The 15,447-nt window shown below is 44.7% G+C and overlaps 1 protein-coding gene across 8 annotated transcripts in view; it reads left to right on the top strand.

Annotated features, from left to right (window-relative positions):
- The window catches only part of CAMTA1 (calmodulin binding transcription activator 1), an 823,330-nt gene that overhangs the window by 85,170 nt on the left and 722,713 nt on the right, over positions 1-15,447 (top strand). The window contains exon 3 of one of the 8 annotated variants that reach the window (XR_003794291.1): positions 3,787-4,080. The exons of 6 other annotated variants lie outside the window; for them this stretch is intronic. Coding sequence is in view for 1 of the 2 variants with exons in the window: in XM_029227286.1 (XP_029083119.1) it covers positions 3,787-3,795 (9 nt within the window). In the remaining variant the exon portion in view is untranslated. Of the gene's footprint in view, positions 1-3,786; positions 4,081-15,447 lie in introns of those variants that run through there. One more of the 8 variants, XM_029227286.1, reaches the window with a different exon arrangement.

Genomic DNA, 15,447 nt, shown 5'->3' with positions numbered 1-15,447 from the left:
GAAAGGTTGAAAAAAATGGCAGAGATGGTGTCTGTTGTGGGAAGGGGGTCAGGGACGGGGTACCTCTTGCTGGCTGTGCTGCCCTGGGCCCCACTTGGAGGAGCCACAAACATGGAGACCAAATGCTTTTATTTTCTTGGTTTTTCAGCCAGGCAGTTTCTAATATGCTGAAGAAACTAACAAATTCTAACATGAAAGGGTAAAAGAAATATAGTCCCCACTTAACAGAAGGATATACTTAGCTCAAGTGCATTTTATTCTAGTGAATTACGTGTTTTATTGAGTGACGTTTTGGTGATTTATTTATTTATGTTTATAGATTAAAATTTTTTTCTGCCTCATCACTATAATAAACTTTTGGCTGGACATTTCTCCTTTTACTCTCTGAATACACTTGATGAGATTAGTTTCTGCTGCAGAGAGCATTATTCTGTTGAGTTAATAGCCATTTTGTAAAGAATTAGTAAAATATATAGGGCTCTATTTTAATGGGTTTCTTCAACTGTCTCGTAGGTTCTCTGACTCTCTGAATTTTCTTGGCTCTTTATTTCTTTATTTCTTTCTGGTTCTTCTATGTGTTTTGAAAGTAATATGCTTGAGGTGAGAATGGCAGCATTTCTGTCATGATTTAACTGTATTAGAAATGATGTTCTTTGTTCTATGTCTGCTTAGTTGAGAAATGAACCAATTCTCTTTGCTTATAAATGCTGGCTGGTCCTTGGCCCAAAATAAAAAAAACCCAAACCCAAAAACCAACAACCACAAACAAAAAACACCAAACCAAAGCAAAAAGCGCAAAAAACAACCCACCAAAAACTTAGAGTACAAATTGAGCATGTTGGAAAACATATCCCTACAAAAAGTTGTCCAGGAAGTGAGAGCTTAATATGGGTGAGAATTTCCCTGGCAAAGTCTTCTTTGCTAGAACTCCAGTGACTTGTTGGTCTTGTGAAAGTGAAACTTGGTGTGTCTCTTATTTCAGTAACATAACTCACTAGCCCTGTGGTACAGTTTTCTTTCCGGTTTTAGCTTGAGGATAGGGTATACTAGTTATGCTCCTAAGGTTTTAGGAGTTAGTAGGGTTTTTAAGCATTCCCTGTTTAGTTCAGTTACTGCTTGTCATTTGAAGAGGACTCTCCTTCTCTACCCCTTGATGTAAAAATGCTAGTTCTGCCACTTAGGATTTGTTTTGGGTTAAAGAACGCCCCCCCCACACACACCCTGAATCTTTGCATGTATTGGTATGTATGAATCCAGTTCATTCGTAGTCCTTGAGGCACTCCGTCTGGGGCCCAGGAATGGGACTAGTAGAATGTTCTGTTTCCTACATTACAGCTTAGGCCAGCCCTTCGGGAAAAAGCAAAAAGCTCCTCAGGTCCCATAGCCTCTAGAATTTGGAGCAGAACTGTTGCTTCAACAGACTTCCGGTTAAGTAGGCAGGTGTCAGACTGTTTCTGTGGGAAGAAGGATGTGTGTCCCAGATACCTGCCTCCACGAAGCGGCTCTGGCCTCAGCTCTTTGTTGTTGCTGCTGAATCCGTGCTCCCCAGTTGTGCTGGCCCCTGGCTGTTTCTAGCCCTCTTATTACTTATTAAATTATATTCTAGGATCCTTGAATATTAGGGACGTGGTAAACTCCTTCCTGGTAGCCCTTCCCTTCTTCCACCCCAAATAGCAAACACATTTGAAAACATTAGCTGAAATCCTTCATATTACAGATTTTCTTAAATCACCTGAAATGTTATCATTACTGGCACAAATTTATTCAAATTGTTGGAACTTCTAAGTGCCTAGGTGGGGAGTGTTCTGTTTGTTTTGTGTTTATTACTTAGATTATATTCATTTCCGTGAAATTATTTGTGGGAATTTCGTTGGTTGTAATGCTTTCAGGTCCTCAAAGAGCAGTTCCTTCTATTTGGGGATCACATCATGTTGGCATAGGCTGGTGTGTGCAACTTTTGGCAGGGCTTAAGCTAGTAGAAAATTTGGGCTAACACATTTTTTTCTGAGTCGGTGAATTTTAGAAATGATTTAGAATTTCGAGAAGCATCTATAAGTATTCTCCTCTTGTTGTCCAGAAGTTTTTTAATAAATACATGTGTTTTGATAATGAAGGGGTACATATATTTGATCTGAATATACTTTTTCTCATTTTTAATAGGAAATATTTTAATAAAACAAAACTTGGCTAACGGTATACTTGCTGGCTTCTTGCCTTTTCTTACAAACGTGCTAAAGTGGTCTGAATAACAGTGCTACTAAAACAACATATGCCTTGTTTTGATGGGGTATTGGTTCCTTCTATAGTGTTCAAAATTGCTTGCATGCCTCCCAGCAACAAATACGTATGTGACAGACTTTACATGAGATGAGCATCCCAGATAAATGAAATGCTAGTTTACTTTTCAGTAGCTCTGGAACTTAAAAAGAAAGTCGTTTTTTAGAAATGTGGCCTTGAGGCGCTAACACACTTGTGTCTAGTGCATGAAGCTCTGCAAGTTATTTTTTAACAAAACCTAATCGGGGGGACAAAATCTTTATAGAGTTTATTTATTGATTGCTCTAAGCCACCAGAAAGAGTATTCTGTTCCTCTTAATAAAATCCTTTGGGGCAGTTGTCTATATTTTAATATGGAAGTATTTGGGGAATTTGATTTTATCAGGGTAAACTCAAATGTTAGATATTGTAAGATTGAAACTAAGCTCGGAGACTGGAAGAACGAATGGTACTTACAGTTCTTTTTGGCTAGTGGTGCTCTCGTTTACCCTCGTAGATGGAGAGGCGTTATTTCTATTGTTGCCTGTCCAGCAACAAGTAAGGAATTTGGATCCTGAAATCAGGAAAGTGTAGCCTGCTCAAGTTTAGTTTCAGAGATGAGACTAAAGATCACTAATAGTAGTCATTTTATTTACTAGTGAAAGGAATATGGAAATTATTTACTGTAACTCCTAATCGTTATGCTTGCTATTGCCGCAAAGTTAATAAGTATGTTTGTCATGATATCCGTGGTGGCCACATGATGCAAAACAAAACCTTAGCCCTTTCTGTCCTTTCAAGGTTTATTAATGTCCTTTTTGGTTTGTTAATGAGGGAGATGAGTAAATAATAACAGGAAATTGAGGCCTAAACTGTCATATACTCTTTTTCTGTTGTTAAGATATTGCTGGTGTCAAGCTTCTATTAATTCTGTGTAATTCCAGTGGAGACAGCAAGTTATTTTGCTTAAAATGTTGTGTCCCCGCCCCACCAACCCCATCCCGCAGTGAGAGTTGAATGTGAGAACAGATCTTAATAGATATAGTTACACAGTTTATTTTATCATGTATCACTTTATTGCTGTCTTCTAGAACATTGTTATACTAAATGTTCCAATAATGGAAATTTTATGCAGCTACTTCAAATGAAGCAAATTTGCAAAAACTCAATTTTGGAACTCATTCCTTGAGGAGAGGAAAAAAACTCACCACGCTGTGACCAAATTAGATTTCTGATATGTTGGCAACTTAACAAACACTGTCATTTCCAGAAAACAGGGTGTGGGGTCCAGTGGAATTGTCAGCACTTCTTAGTCACTTATAATGGGGGATATTTGGGGTTTTAATATGATTGAATGGTTAAATTTTTACAAAAAGGTAATTAAAATTTGGTGTTGTACCTAAATAAAAATGGCTCTACACGGAATCAGGAATGACTGTGTTCAATTACAGGGGAGTCTTCTTTTCAAGAACTTGATTTTAAATTCTCGGAGATATTAGTTTTACTTACTGGAGCTCCTTTGTTTTGCAGAGATCATGATGCAGCCGTCCTTTTGGATTTCTTTTTAATAATGTGTGACCCTTCACCTTTGATCCCCTGACCTGCATTACCTTGGTAACCATTTCATTTTTTAATTTAATTTCATTTTTTGATTTTGGTGTACAAGCTGTAACATTTCATCTCTCAAAGTGTAACACGCTGATTTCCTCAAATAGAGATACCCCTTTGAGCGATAAATTTGCAAAATGCTGTCTTCATTTTCTGTATTAAAATTCATTTCAGTTTTAAAAATAAAGTGTAATCTGTGTTTTCATCCTTTTAAAATTTAAGTTTAATGAGTGCATTTCCCCATGCAGTATATTTCCTCTTCTATTCATGTTTTGCAATAGCCAAATGAACTTGGTGTTCACACATAACTTGCATACACAGCGGACACCCAGAGCCCCCCGCCCCCCCCATGCCCCTGCCCCACCCCTTCTCACACACACCCCCTCACCATCACCACACACCCCCTCACCATCACCACACACCCCTTCCTTTGCAGATTAACTCATCTTTCAGAAATAGTGGCAACTTGAACTTAACTGGCCTCAGCTGCCACATTCTACAACCTCACATTATGTTTTATATTTTCAAGTGTTGGTGGGAGGAAAAGTTTAGCCCTTTAATTCCATGTACGGACTGGAAGATAAGAAAGTTGTCTCATTTCCAAAATTCACCTTTCCCCCTCCTTCAGTATTTTATTCTTTATTTGAGGTATAAGTTAAGAATGAGCAACATTTTTAACCTGATCAAAAGTGGCCTTTTGTCTCTGCTGAAACCTGGTCAGTCAGCTGTGATGGTCCGTATACCAGATTGCTTTATGCCATATGCTGTTTCATGACTGTTTTTCAGACAATGCATTTTTAATTGTATTCCACTTTTCAAAAAATTCTTATTCAAAAGCAAAAAAACTGAAATCTAAAAAATGAAACTTGAGTTAATTCTTGGAACTGACAAGATATTCCTGAGAATTCATGTTCTTTAAAAAAAAAAAAAATCCTGTGAAATCTCCAGCATGGCCTGCTGAAGCACAGATTATTTTTTAAGTGTCTCATTATTTTATTCTCCAACATTTAATGCTGATGCTTTAATTGCACACAGCTGAAGCTGTTAAATGAGCACTGAAATGGATTTAAGTCCTCTCTGAGCTTTGTTGATACCTATAAAAGTTTATGTCATTCATTAGAACCACAAATTAAAATTAGTTGTAGTGAGCTGCTCAGTGGAGATTGGAACTCTTAGGAACACTTCTTCAGGCTTACTAGCTCGTCTTTGTCTGTTATACTTACATCCCTGGGAAATTGCCTTTGGCCTGTTGGGTATCTTTTCACAGAATTGCAAAATATCAGAGCTGAGACGTATGAGTAGGTAAAACATTCCATGATTACAAAGCCAGAAAGCACATGGAATGAATGTTCCAGAAGTTAGGAGCATTTATTTATCCAACCTTGCATTTTAAGGTGATTTTTTTTTTTATGATAACGCTTTCAGAGTTGCATAGGAGTGCATTCCGTATCCTTCTAGCACCAGAAGAAGAATGTGTAGCTTGGAGTTTATGGAACAGGCGTCGCAGGGCTGAAAGGGGCTGTGAGTGGCGGTCTTCTGCACTCCTCTTGCTTAAGCAGCCCTATACCTGCCCGACCCCTGAGGGGGAGCTAGCTGATGAGAGTCACAAGCTCCCTGTTGACAGAATCAGGGCCTCTTGACATCTCCCTGAAGGCTCCTAGGTCCTCTAGAGACAGTCAAATACTTTATTCATAAGTCCAGTAGGAGCTAAGGAGACGTTAATAGGCACCCAAGAGAAATGTTTTTATTGTGATAATTTTATTTTGCAGTTACGTCGAAGAGAGCTGGTATACGGACACATTCATTACCTATTTTCAATGAGCAGTGCTTATTTGGTTAGTATTTAGGAATTCTGGTGAGTTGTAAGCCACATGGATGTAGTTTCTGTGAGCATGATTCAGTGAGAAAACCCTAGGCTGAGAGTCAGAAAACCTGCTTTGGACCAGCCGGGTCTCTGGATGTGCCAAGGGTATCTTGTGAGGTAGCGACACACAAAACTCAGAAACTCAAATAGCAAGACTTCAAAAGACTTCCACGTTAGGGTTGAAAACAGTGAAATCAGTTGTTCCACTTAACGTACAGGAATGTGTAGAACATTTCACTGATTCGACTTCAGTTTTATCCTGTGTGAAACGTAGATATTGTACGTCTCCTACTTGCTTTTTAGGGTTGTTGGCAGGATAAATGAAAATGCGAGATGGACACCCTGGGAACCCAGAAGAAAGGTGTCTTTGAAAGTAAACCTCACGCGAGGGCTGTGCTCTCAGCAGCGGCAGTCTTCACGCTGAGAGGCTGCTGTAGTGCATCCTCTGGGGAGCGGCCGGGAGCGTGGGCGCTGGGGCCAGGCTGCCTCGCGTCGCATCCCACCTCGGCCCTTTGCAAGTGGTCGGATCGAGACAGTTATCTAACCCCTCTGTGCCGCAGCTTCCTCCTCTTTGAAGTGGGGTTGATAATAACAGTACCTACTCAGAGGGTCCTGAAGAGTCCTAGGTGAGCGGCTGCATGTCAAGTGTGTACTTAGAGCAGCGGCCGGCAGGCAGTGTGGCCATGGCCGTGGCATCTGGGCCCGATCCTGCGTGCCAGGAGAAACCCAGGCAGTGTGGGAGTTCCCATGAAATGGAATTTCGTGAAATGGAATTTTCTACACCTTGCAGAAAACTAAACTTGAAAGAGTATCCCTGTTAGTATTCTGCTATTGTCTTGGAGGCCCAGGCATGCTTACAGGAGGAGGCACTGGATAGTTTATGGGAATCAGGCACCTCTAAAAAAATGTAAGTTCAGGTGCTGCAAGTTAAATCTGGGCTCCTAACCTTTTAGGAAGAAAAGTTGAGATAATTAAGAGCTTATTGGCCCTTTGTTGATAGGTTCTTTTGTTTTAGCTATTTTTGGCTATGGAGGCACAGGAAAGACCCGTGGGAGAGACCCCATCCTTTACTTAGTCAGCACTTACTCATTCTCTCAGCTTCAGTCAGCTGTCTAGTGAGCTTTCACAGAGTCAGAAAGCATTTATGTGTTGAGAGATTTTTACCTTGCTGTAGGAGGCTTCACTGCTTCATCCTCAGTAGAATAAGGGGGACAAAGTCACCGCTGTGTGTCACATATTCCCAAGCGTTTCCACATAATTATATACATTTATCTATGAGGTCGGTGGTGTTTGTTAACCCTGTTTTGCACCTGAGAACACCGACACTCAGGTAGGTTAAACTCGTGCAGGGTCACACCCCTAGTAGGTTGCAAAACTGGGACTTGAATCCAGGAGCTGCCCTTCTGGTACCTGCTGCCTTGTGCTTGCCGGCAAACCTGGCTGCACCCCTGACAGGAGATCCTGCCATTTGGTTGCAGGGGCCTCCTCCACATGCATTTGTGTCCCTCAGCCGTCAGTGCCCCAGACTTACTTAGTGAGGCCTCCAGCACCCCACCACCTGCATCACCAGGAAGGCCCCGCTGTTCGCGTGGCACCTGGAGGGGCTGCGTAGCAGCGGCTTCCTTGCTCTTGGCTGCACGTCCAGGATCCCTTGTACAGCTTTAAAATGTGGAGCACTGGCCCCATCCCAGACTCTGAGCTGCCTGTTCTAGCAGAGAACCATCGATCAGAGCACAAAGATGCAGGATGTTTATGTTACTCGTAAGTAAGGAAAAGCTATCACTAATCCAGAACACGGGCCAGTGCCGTTAATTCTATAGTTAGCTGCATTGTAAGCTACAGTGGGCCTTTGTGGGCCAGTGTGGTGGTGCACTCACCAGCAACCAGCAGCCTTTTTGTGGGAAGAGTCCCAGCTGTCCTTTCGGTGGGATGTAGTCTTCTGGAAGTGGGCATCTGACCATCACGAAAACCAGGTTTGAGATCGCTCATGGGGCGAAATGAACCAGTGGGCGGTCTCCTTTCTCCTTCGCCTTTTCACTTTCTTTTCTCTGCCCTACTTGCGTGCATTTATTTTTTACAACCCTCCTTCCCTCTCCTCCCCAACCCTTCCCTGTCTTATCTTTCCTCTGTTTCTCCATCGTCTGCCAGATGCTTCTGAGTGTATCTGTCATCAGACTGTAAATACTTGAAATCCCGCAAGGGGTCGGGCACATCGCAGGTGTTCCTAGCAGTTGACGCGTCTCGGTATGTCCTGGGATCTTTCAGAGGTGAAGGCGCTACCCTGAGTCACCTTGAAAGTTGTCAGATTTTGTTTGTGATCATCAACCTTAAGTTGGGTGCTTTGTCTTGAAAATTCAGATAATCTGGCATGACAGTTTGAGAAACGCCGTCACTAACTAGGACAGAGTGCTGGCCAACGATGGACTTGACCCCTCTAGAGGCACTGGCATCTGGCTTTTAGTGTATTTGCTGCTGAAGGTCTGAGGTCATGGGTCAGGCCCCCCATTTTGGTGACGAGGAGCCATTCCTGAGAGGGGGAGCCCTTTCCGGAGGCCCTCAGCCAGTCCAGACTTGCTGCCCGGGGAGGGGAGCAGAGCCAGCGCCGGGGCGCGTGGATGCCCTGTGGCCGTGTGCGGTGACCTGTGTGCCTCGGGAGATGACAGAGAAATACCCAGCCCTGATGGGTAGGCTGGTGGGTAGGAGGGGCCCCTGCGCTGAGCAGGCCCCTTGGGGGGCAGTTCTGATGGCGTTTAACCCCTGTGGAGGCGGTAGGAGACCAAGAAACATGGTCCAAGTGTGAAAAGTTATTTTTTGTCATTCTTCAGTGAGAATCTGCCCTCGCCAGCAGGGGGGCGACTGAAGGCCAAGGCGGCAGCAGGATCATTGCTCAGTCAGGAGCGAAGGGGCAGCATCTCCTGTTTGTGCTCGTTTGTGGGTGTCATCTCCCTGGGAAACCGTGGCCCTGGTTACCGTGGCACCAGGTGACATGCCTCCGAATCACAGGATTTAGACCAGACTTTCCACTTTCCACACGTGTCTCTAGGTGGGTTCAGAAATACACATGTGATAGACACATGTGCCCGCACAGAACGTGGGTATTAGTCAGCCTGTGGTGCCGAGTTCTCCTCTCTCTTCTTATGGATCCTTTGGAGTATTTCACCCTTCTCCGACCCTCATTTTCCCCTGGGAGAAGCCCGAAGGACATTTCTCCTTCTTCCGTAGCAATGGGAAGAGGACTGGCAGGGAGGGTGGCAAGTTGTTGGCGGCCGTTTGACTCTGGGTTTCTCGTACCTGCTCTGGCATGTTTTACGGCATGTGGCACAAGTGCTGGCACGTAGGAGACACCCAGCAAACGTTCACTCAAACGTTCACTCTCCTTTCAGCTGTCATTAGCACAGGTAATTAAGAACAGGAGCTGATAGACTTCACGTATCTGTGCAGAGATACATCTGTAATTAAAGTTTTAATTAAAGAAGCACCAGACCAGGCAGATGGTTCTTATCCCCGCATCCTGTAAACTAAACAGCCATGGCTTTTTGATCTTGCAAACAAGCAAAGCAGAGGGTAGCAGCGGTGCTCCCAGAAGTGGACCAGAGGGGAGAGATAGTCTTATTAACTAGCCATAATCTAATTTTGGTAGCACTCTGTGCGATGCCAAAGCCAGGGATAATCATCGCAGTTTGAAATGGAAATTCAATACATCAAAGTTATGTCCCAGCCAAAGCTTTTAAGCCTCAAGTCAAGGGCATTACCAGAGCCCAGCTGGTATATCACAAGGCATGTGGTTTTGTGCTAGATCACAAAAGCTGACAAAGTGTTATTTAGGATCATCAGCTAAATACAGTATTAAATTAGCACGCTATCATCCTGACTTTTCAGGTTCTTGCCCCCATGTAGCAGTGCAGGACTGAGATGGGACGGGTGCTGCCTGCCTCATGTGTGTCCTCTGTGCTGTGTCACGGTGACCTGAGTGACCAGCCAACTGCAGAATGAAAAAACGAAACCATCACTGGGATACCAGGAAAAGACAGATCTCAGGTCTTATCATTTCTGGGGAAAAACCTGCCCCCAGTGACCCTGGCCATTTGCTCCGCTATGTCCCTGTCAGCAGGAGGCCAGAGCCGTGCAGGCAGGGGTCAGGCAGTTCACTTTGACCTCTTGGGGTTCATCCCCTCCTTGACCCCCAGTTTCTTACCCTTCCTCATAGTCTTTTACTTATCCAGGCACACGGTTTTCTGGCATTCAGCACAGGGAGGCACTTATACACCTGAACTCTCTACTGATGGATATAGGTGGGTTTTTTTTAAAAAATTTATTTTATTTATTTATTTTTGGCTGTGTTGGGTCTTTGTTGCTGCGCGCGGGCTTTCTCTAGTTGCGGCGAGCGGGGTTACTCTTAGTTGCGGTGTGCGGGCTTCTCATCGCGGTGGCTTCTCTTGTTGCGGAGCACGGGCTCTAGGTGCGTGGGCTTCAGTAGTTGTGGCTTGCAGGCTTCAGTAGTTGTGGCTCACGGGCTCTAGAGCGCAGGTTCAGTAGTTGTGGCACACGGGCTTAGTTGTTCCGCGGCATGTGGGATCTTCCTGGACCAGGGCTCAAACCCGTGTCCCCTGCATTGGCAGGCGGATTCTTAACCACTGTGCCACCAGGGAAGCCCTATAGGTGTGTTTTTACCACCTACATCTCACTCATTTGTTTCCCACTTGGTAGAACCAATACTGAAGATGTTCCTTATTTCACAGGGAAACATCTTAGAGGGTCAGGAGGGCAGTTGTCTGCTTTGCTTAATGGTGTGTGACCCTATCGTTCCTGTTTCTTTTAAAGGAAGTAGGGGGTTCTCACTGGAAGAAGAGCCTGTGTGACACCAGGATATGTATCAGTATCTTCACATTAAAGACTCGTCCCCAGAATGGTAGAACTCGGAAGTACTTTAGCTCATGTTAATACCATTTATAAATCAAAACTCAGTCCTCTTAGGAGAGTGGCCGAATCCATAGTACTGTGATGGTTGTGAGTGACTGAGTGTGTATGACGGGTGGATGGAAATGTTTTTACCACCTTTTTTGCTCGGGAAAGACTTTTATTTGACGAGATGTTCTTTGTTTTTAGAAGTCAATTAAATGTTGGCTACTTTGAGTAAGCAGTCTTTTGTGCTTGTATCCAGGAAATTTGGTCAGGCCTGTACAGAACTGTGCTACTGGGTTGGCATTTTGCACGCGGAATTTGAACCTGACTACTGCGTCTGTTTCTTCTCCAGTATGGCTAGAGACCTGAACACGTGACCTCTGAGGCTGCAGTACAGTTTGAGATCGTAGAAGGCCCCTTACGAAGTGACACTGGTGCTCCTCGGAGCACGGCGGTTATGGCTCACTTCAAGGTTTCTCCACAGAGAGAAACATCAGCAAACACACCTGGAATAGTAGGGTTTTTATTTCTCTTTCTGCGGTGGGTTTTAAGAAAGCTTTGCCCTTCCTGGTATCAGTGTGGTGCTGGGGGGTGGGGGAGTGTTCTGCCCTCTCTGAGAGGGACTTAAATTCAAAGGTTTATACATTCGTTCAATAAGTATTTATGGAAAGCCTAGTACCAGGCACTGTCCTAGGTGCCCGGAGTAAAGCAGTAAACAAATCAAGGCCATTTCTGTCACAAAGAGCTTATTTTCTGGGAAGGGTCAGTAAACAATAAACAAAAAGCAAGTAACACTAACTGAGTGATTACATGTGCCAGTTACATTTATTACCTCATCAGTGCTCAGAACACTGAGGAGGTAGGGGCTGTTATTGTCCCCATTTCACAGAGGAGGAAACTGAGGTACAGAGAGGTAAAAGTAACTCGCTCAATGTCACACCGCTAGTACATGGTGCTGTTGGCATTCCAACCCAGGTAATCTGCCTCCAGATTCCATGCTCTTAAACACTATGCTATTTTGTCTCCCTGTTAAAAAACTGCCTGATCAGTTTATTTCTACCTAAATAAATATCATAAGACAGTGAGTGTGACGCAGAACAGCAAAGCAAGGTAAACCGTTTTAAGGGTCCCTGGATATTGGTGTGCGTGCGCGTGCTGCTTTGGCTGGCATGGCTGGAGCAGGTGTCTCTCCTAAGGTGATTTGAAGGAAGTGACACATTGATGCATGTAGATATCTGGGCTAAGAGTATTCCAAGCAGAGGGAACAGCAAAGGCAGAGGCCCCAGGGTAGATGTGGGCTTGGCAATAGCAAAAGAGAAGCAGGGAGGCCGCCATGGTCGCATCGAGTGAGCAGTGGACAGGAGCAGATGAGGCGGTCAGCAGCGAGATCCCGCGGGGCCTTATAGGGCGTGGGAAGGTCTTTGATTTTACTGAATGAGAAGGGGAGCCATCCAAGAACTTTTGAGCTGGAAAACAACGTGATTAAAAGGATCACTTTGAATGCAGTGCAGAGAGTAGTCTAGGGCCGGGGTCGGCGATACTGTGTAGGCCTGAGCGCCAGATCCAGCCTGCCACCTGTTTTTGTGCAGCCAGCAAACTAAGAATGCTTTCCACATTTTTAGATGGCTGAAAAAGTAAGGTGAATAGTAATATTTTGTGGCACCTGAAACTTGAATGAAGTCTAGATTTCAGTGTCCGTTTAAGTTCCAGTCTTATTCGCACAGGGCCATGCTCATTTGTCTGCGTATTGTCTGAGGCTGCTTCCAGGCTGCAACAGCCAAGTTGAGTAGTTGCAGCAGGGACCATCTGGCCCGCAGAGTCTACAGTATTGACTGTCTGGCTCTTTAAGAAAAAGTTTGCTGATTCCTGGTTTAGGGGGATAGGGATGGAGTCAGGGAGACCAATGAGGAGACTGTGACAGGGGCTGGGGGTGGCTTGGACCAGAGCAGCAAGAACTGATCAGATGCTGGATGTGTTTCAAAGGGAGAGCTGATTGGCTCTCTGCAGACATGAGGAGTTGGGGGCGATGCCAGTGTTTTTGCACCGAGCAACTGTAAATGCAGTTCCCATTCACCGAGATGGGGAAGACGGTGGGAGCAGCAGGCTGGGAGGTGGGTGAGGAGAAAGGTCTCGGCTGTGTTAACTTCATGATGCCGCGTGGAGGTGTCCAGTAGGCAGTCACAGTTCAGAGGAGGGGCCTAGCCTTGAGCCAGTCTTCAGTGTTGTCGGCGTATCGAAGGTTCTTAAAGCTCTGGGATAGATGAAATCCGTAGTGGGTGTGGATGGATGGAGAAGTTCAGACACAGAGTGCAGGAGGTACCCAGTGGTAAGAGGAGGGGTGAGAAGGAAGCGAAGGAGATGGGAAGGAACGCCAGGGAAGGAAACCGGGGAGAGCGGGGTGTCCTGAAGGAAAGTGTTTCCAAGCAGAGAGCGTGATCGTCTGTGTTCAAGTGTTGCTAAACGTCAGGTCAGATACAGGCTGAGAACTGACCCTGGATCTGGCAGCGTGGAGGTCATTGGTGACTTTGATAAGAGCCGGATGAGTGAAATGGTGAGGACCGTCACCGATTCCAGCTGGTTCAAGCAAAAATGGGAGGAGAGGAAGCGGAGCAGGTGCTTTCAAGTTGTATTTTCTGCTGCCCCAGTGCGGGCCAGGAGAGGGCAGAGAGTTGGATTTAACCTGGGATGGGGATTTTGCCAGGGAAGTGCTGGGAAGGGAGGGAGGGGCAAGGGAGCTGAGCACTGATGTGACGGTGGGCAGTGGACTCTGAGCCTGGCCGGGAGCAAAAGTGGAGCACGAGGGAGACGAGGGGCAACAAGAAGCCCTGGGGTCGCTGGACTCGAGGAGTGGGGCCATGGAATTGTTGGCGTAGGGACAGTCCGAGAGTGGGATGCTTGAATCTGGTATCACCAAGGGGTGCAGTTACGGTTAACATCAAGGTCTAGGGCAGTGCTGTCCAGTAGAAATATAATGTGAGCCGCATGTGTAATTTGTAATGTTCTAGGACCCATATTTTTAAAAAGTATAAACAAACGAAATTAATTTTGATAATATATTTTATTTAGCCCCATGTATTATGTGAACATGTAATCAATATAAAAATTGTTGAGATATTTTACCTTTATTTTGTACTACATCTTTGACATTTGATATGGATTTTATGCTTCCAAAGCATCTTAGTTCAGACTAGGCACATTTCAATAGCCACATGTGGCTTGTGGCTACCATACTGGACAGCGTAGGTCTTGGGAATGATCGTGGAAATACAGTCCAAGGGTACTGGGGGGGATTGGGTCAAGGAACAGGGAGGCCAGGGTTTGTGAAGGATTGTCTGTGCGGATCTGAAACCACTTATGGTCCTGATGAGACGAGCAGGGTCGGAGAGGCAGGAGAGGGAGACCGGGGCTGTTGGTAGGGTTGCTGCTGCAGTGGCCTCTGCTCTAACTTTCTACCCACCAAGGAGCCCTTCTGCCCCTGATGCCGTTACACTTCTCAAAGCATCTGTGAGGTTCTGGGGGATTGTTCTTGCCTCAAGTCAGATCCAAGTGGTAACTCCTTGGAATTAGGGGCTTGAGGCAAGAATTCTGAGTCACAGAAAACATCAGAACACAAGGCCGTAATTTTGCAGGATCTCCCCCAAATGGCAACTTTTCACTGGGGTTTTGACTTTTATCCTTTAGAGTCTTATCTGTATTTTGGCATAATCTTCAAATTCCTCAAATTCTATTAATTGTATTTAACAATGCTAAATGTGTTTGAATCCCTGCAGAAGCCCACATTTAGTAGCTTTGAGGCAGTCCCATGTAATAGAGTATACAGAACCTGCCTGCCGTCTGATGCTTTTAAAAGGCAGGCGTGGTCAGCCTTTTATTATGCAAAGACTTCACATATGTGTGTGTGTGTGTGTGTGTGTGTGTGTGTGTGTGTGTGTGTGTGTGTGTGTACAGGCAGACGTCAGAGATACTGCGGGTTTGGTTCCAGACCACTGCAATAAATTAAATAATGCAGTAAAGAGAGTCACATGAATTTCTTTGGTTTCCCAGTGCATTTAAAAGTTATGTTTACACTATACTGTACTCTGTTAAGTGTGCAATAATAGCATTATGTCTAAAAAACAAGGTACATACTTTAATTAAAAACATACTTTATTGCTAGAAAATGTTAACCATCATCAAGCCTTCAGCGAGTCGTAATCTTTTTGCAAGAGTAGTATCAAAGATCGTAGAATAATAATAGAAAAGTTTGAAATATTGCAAGAGTTACCAAAACGTGACAGAGACGTGAAATAGGCAAATGCTGTTGGAAAAATGGTGCTTATAGACTTGCTTGTTACAGGGCTGCCGCCAACCTTCCAATTTGTCAGAAACGCGATATTGTGAGGTGCAATGAAACGAGGTATGCCTCTGTGTGTGTGTGTGTACGTGTATGTATAGGCTTTGATCCACAATGTGTCTATAAAGGTTAATCAACATTGAAGGTGAGGTCGGAAAGCTATTTTTTAGCCTTGTAGGCTAGGGAAAGTGATGAACTGTTTGGAAAGAGTGAACAGGACACCTCAGCAGCACACACGCTCTTAATACTTCCCATACCAATAATGAACCCCGGGGAAACGGTGAATGGCTACCCTGATGCTGTCCCTTTATCAAGTTGAAATTACTTTAGGTTCCCTTTAGTTTGTTTTCTGTATTAAGATTAACCCCCAAATCCTCAAAAGTCCTATCAGCCCCCAAATTAGGGGGAGCCCACTTTGAGCCGAGCATTTGTGAACCATAGGCCCTTGGATGACTTAGTGTTGAGGGCGTCATTGCTTGTTGAT

Source organism: Monodon monoceros, unplaced genomic scaffold (assembly GCF_005190385.1).
Source record: "Monodon monoceros isolate NGI ecotype Baffin Bay Population unplaced genomic scaffold, NGI_Narwhal_1 Super_Scaffold_18, whole genome shotgun sequence".
In the NCBI taxonomy this organism is placed as follows: domain Eukaryota; kingdom Metazoa; phylum Chordata; class Mammalia; order Artiodactyla; family Monodontidae; genus Monodon; species Monodon monoceros.
Note: the sequence above shows the minus strand (reverse complement) of the source record. Positions and strands in the feature narration are given on the sequence as shown.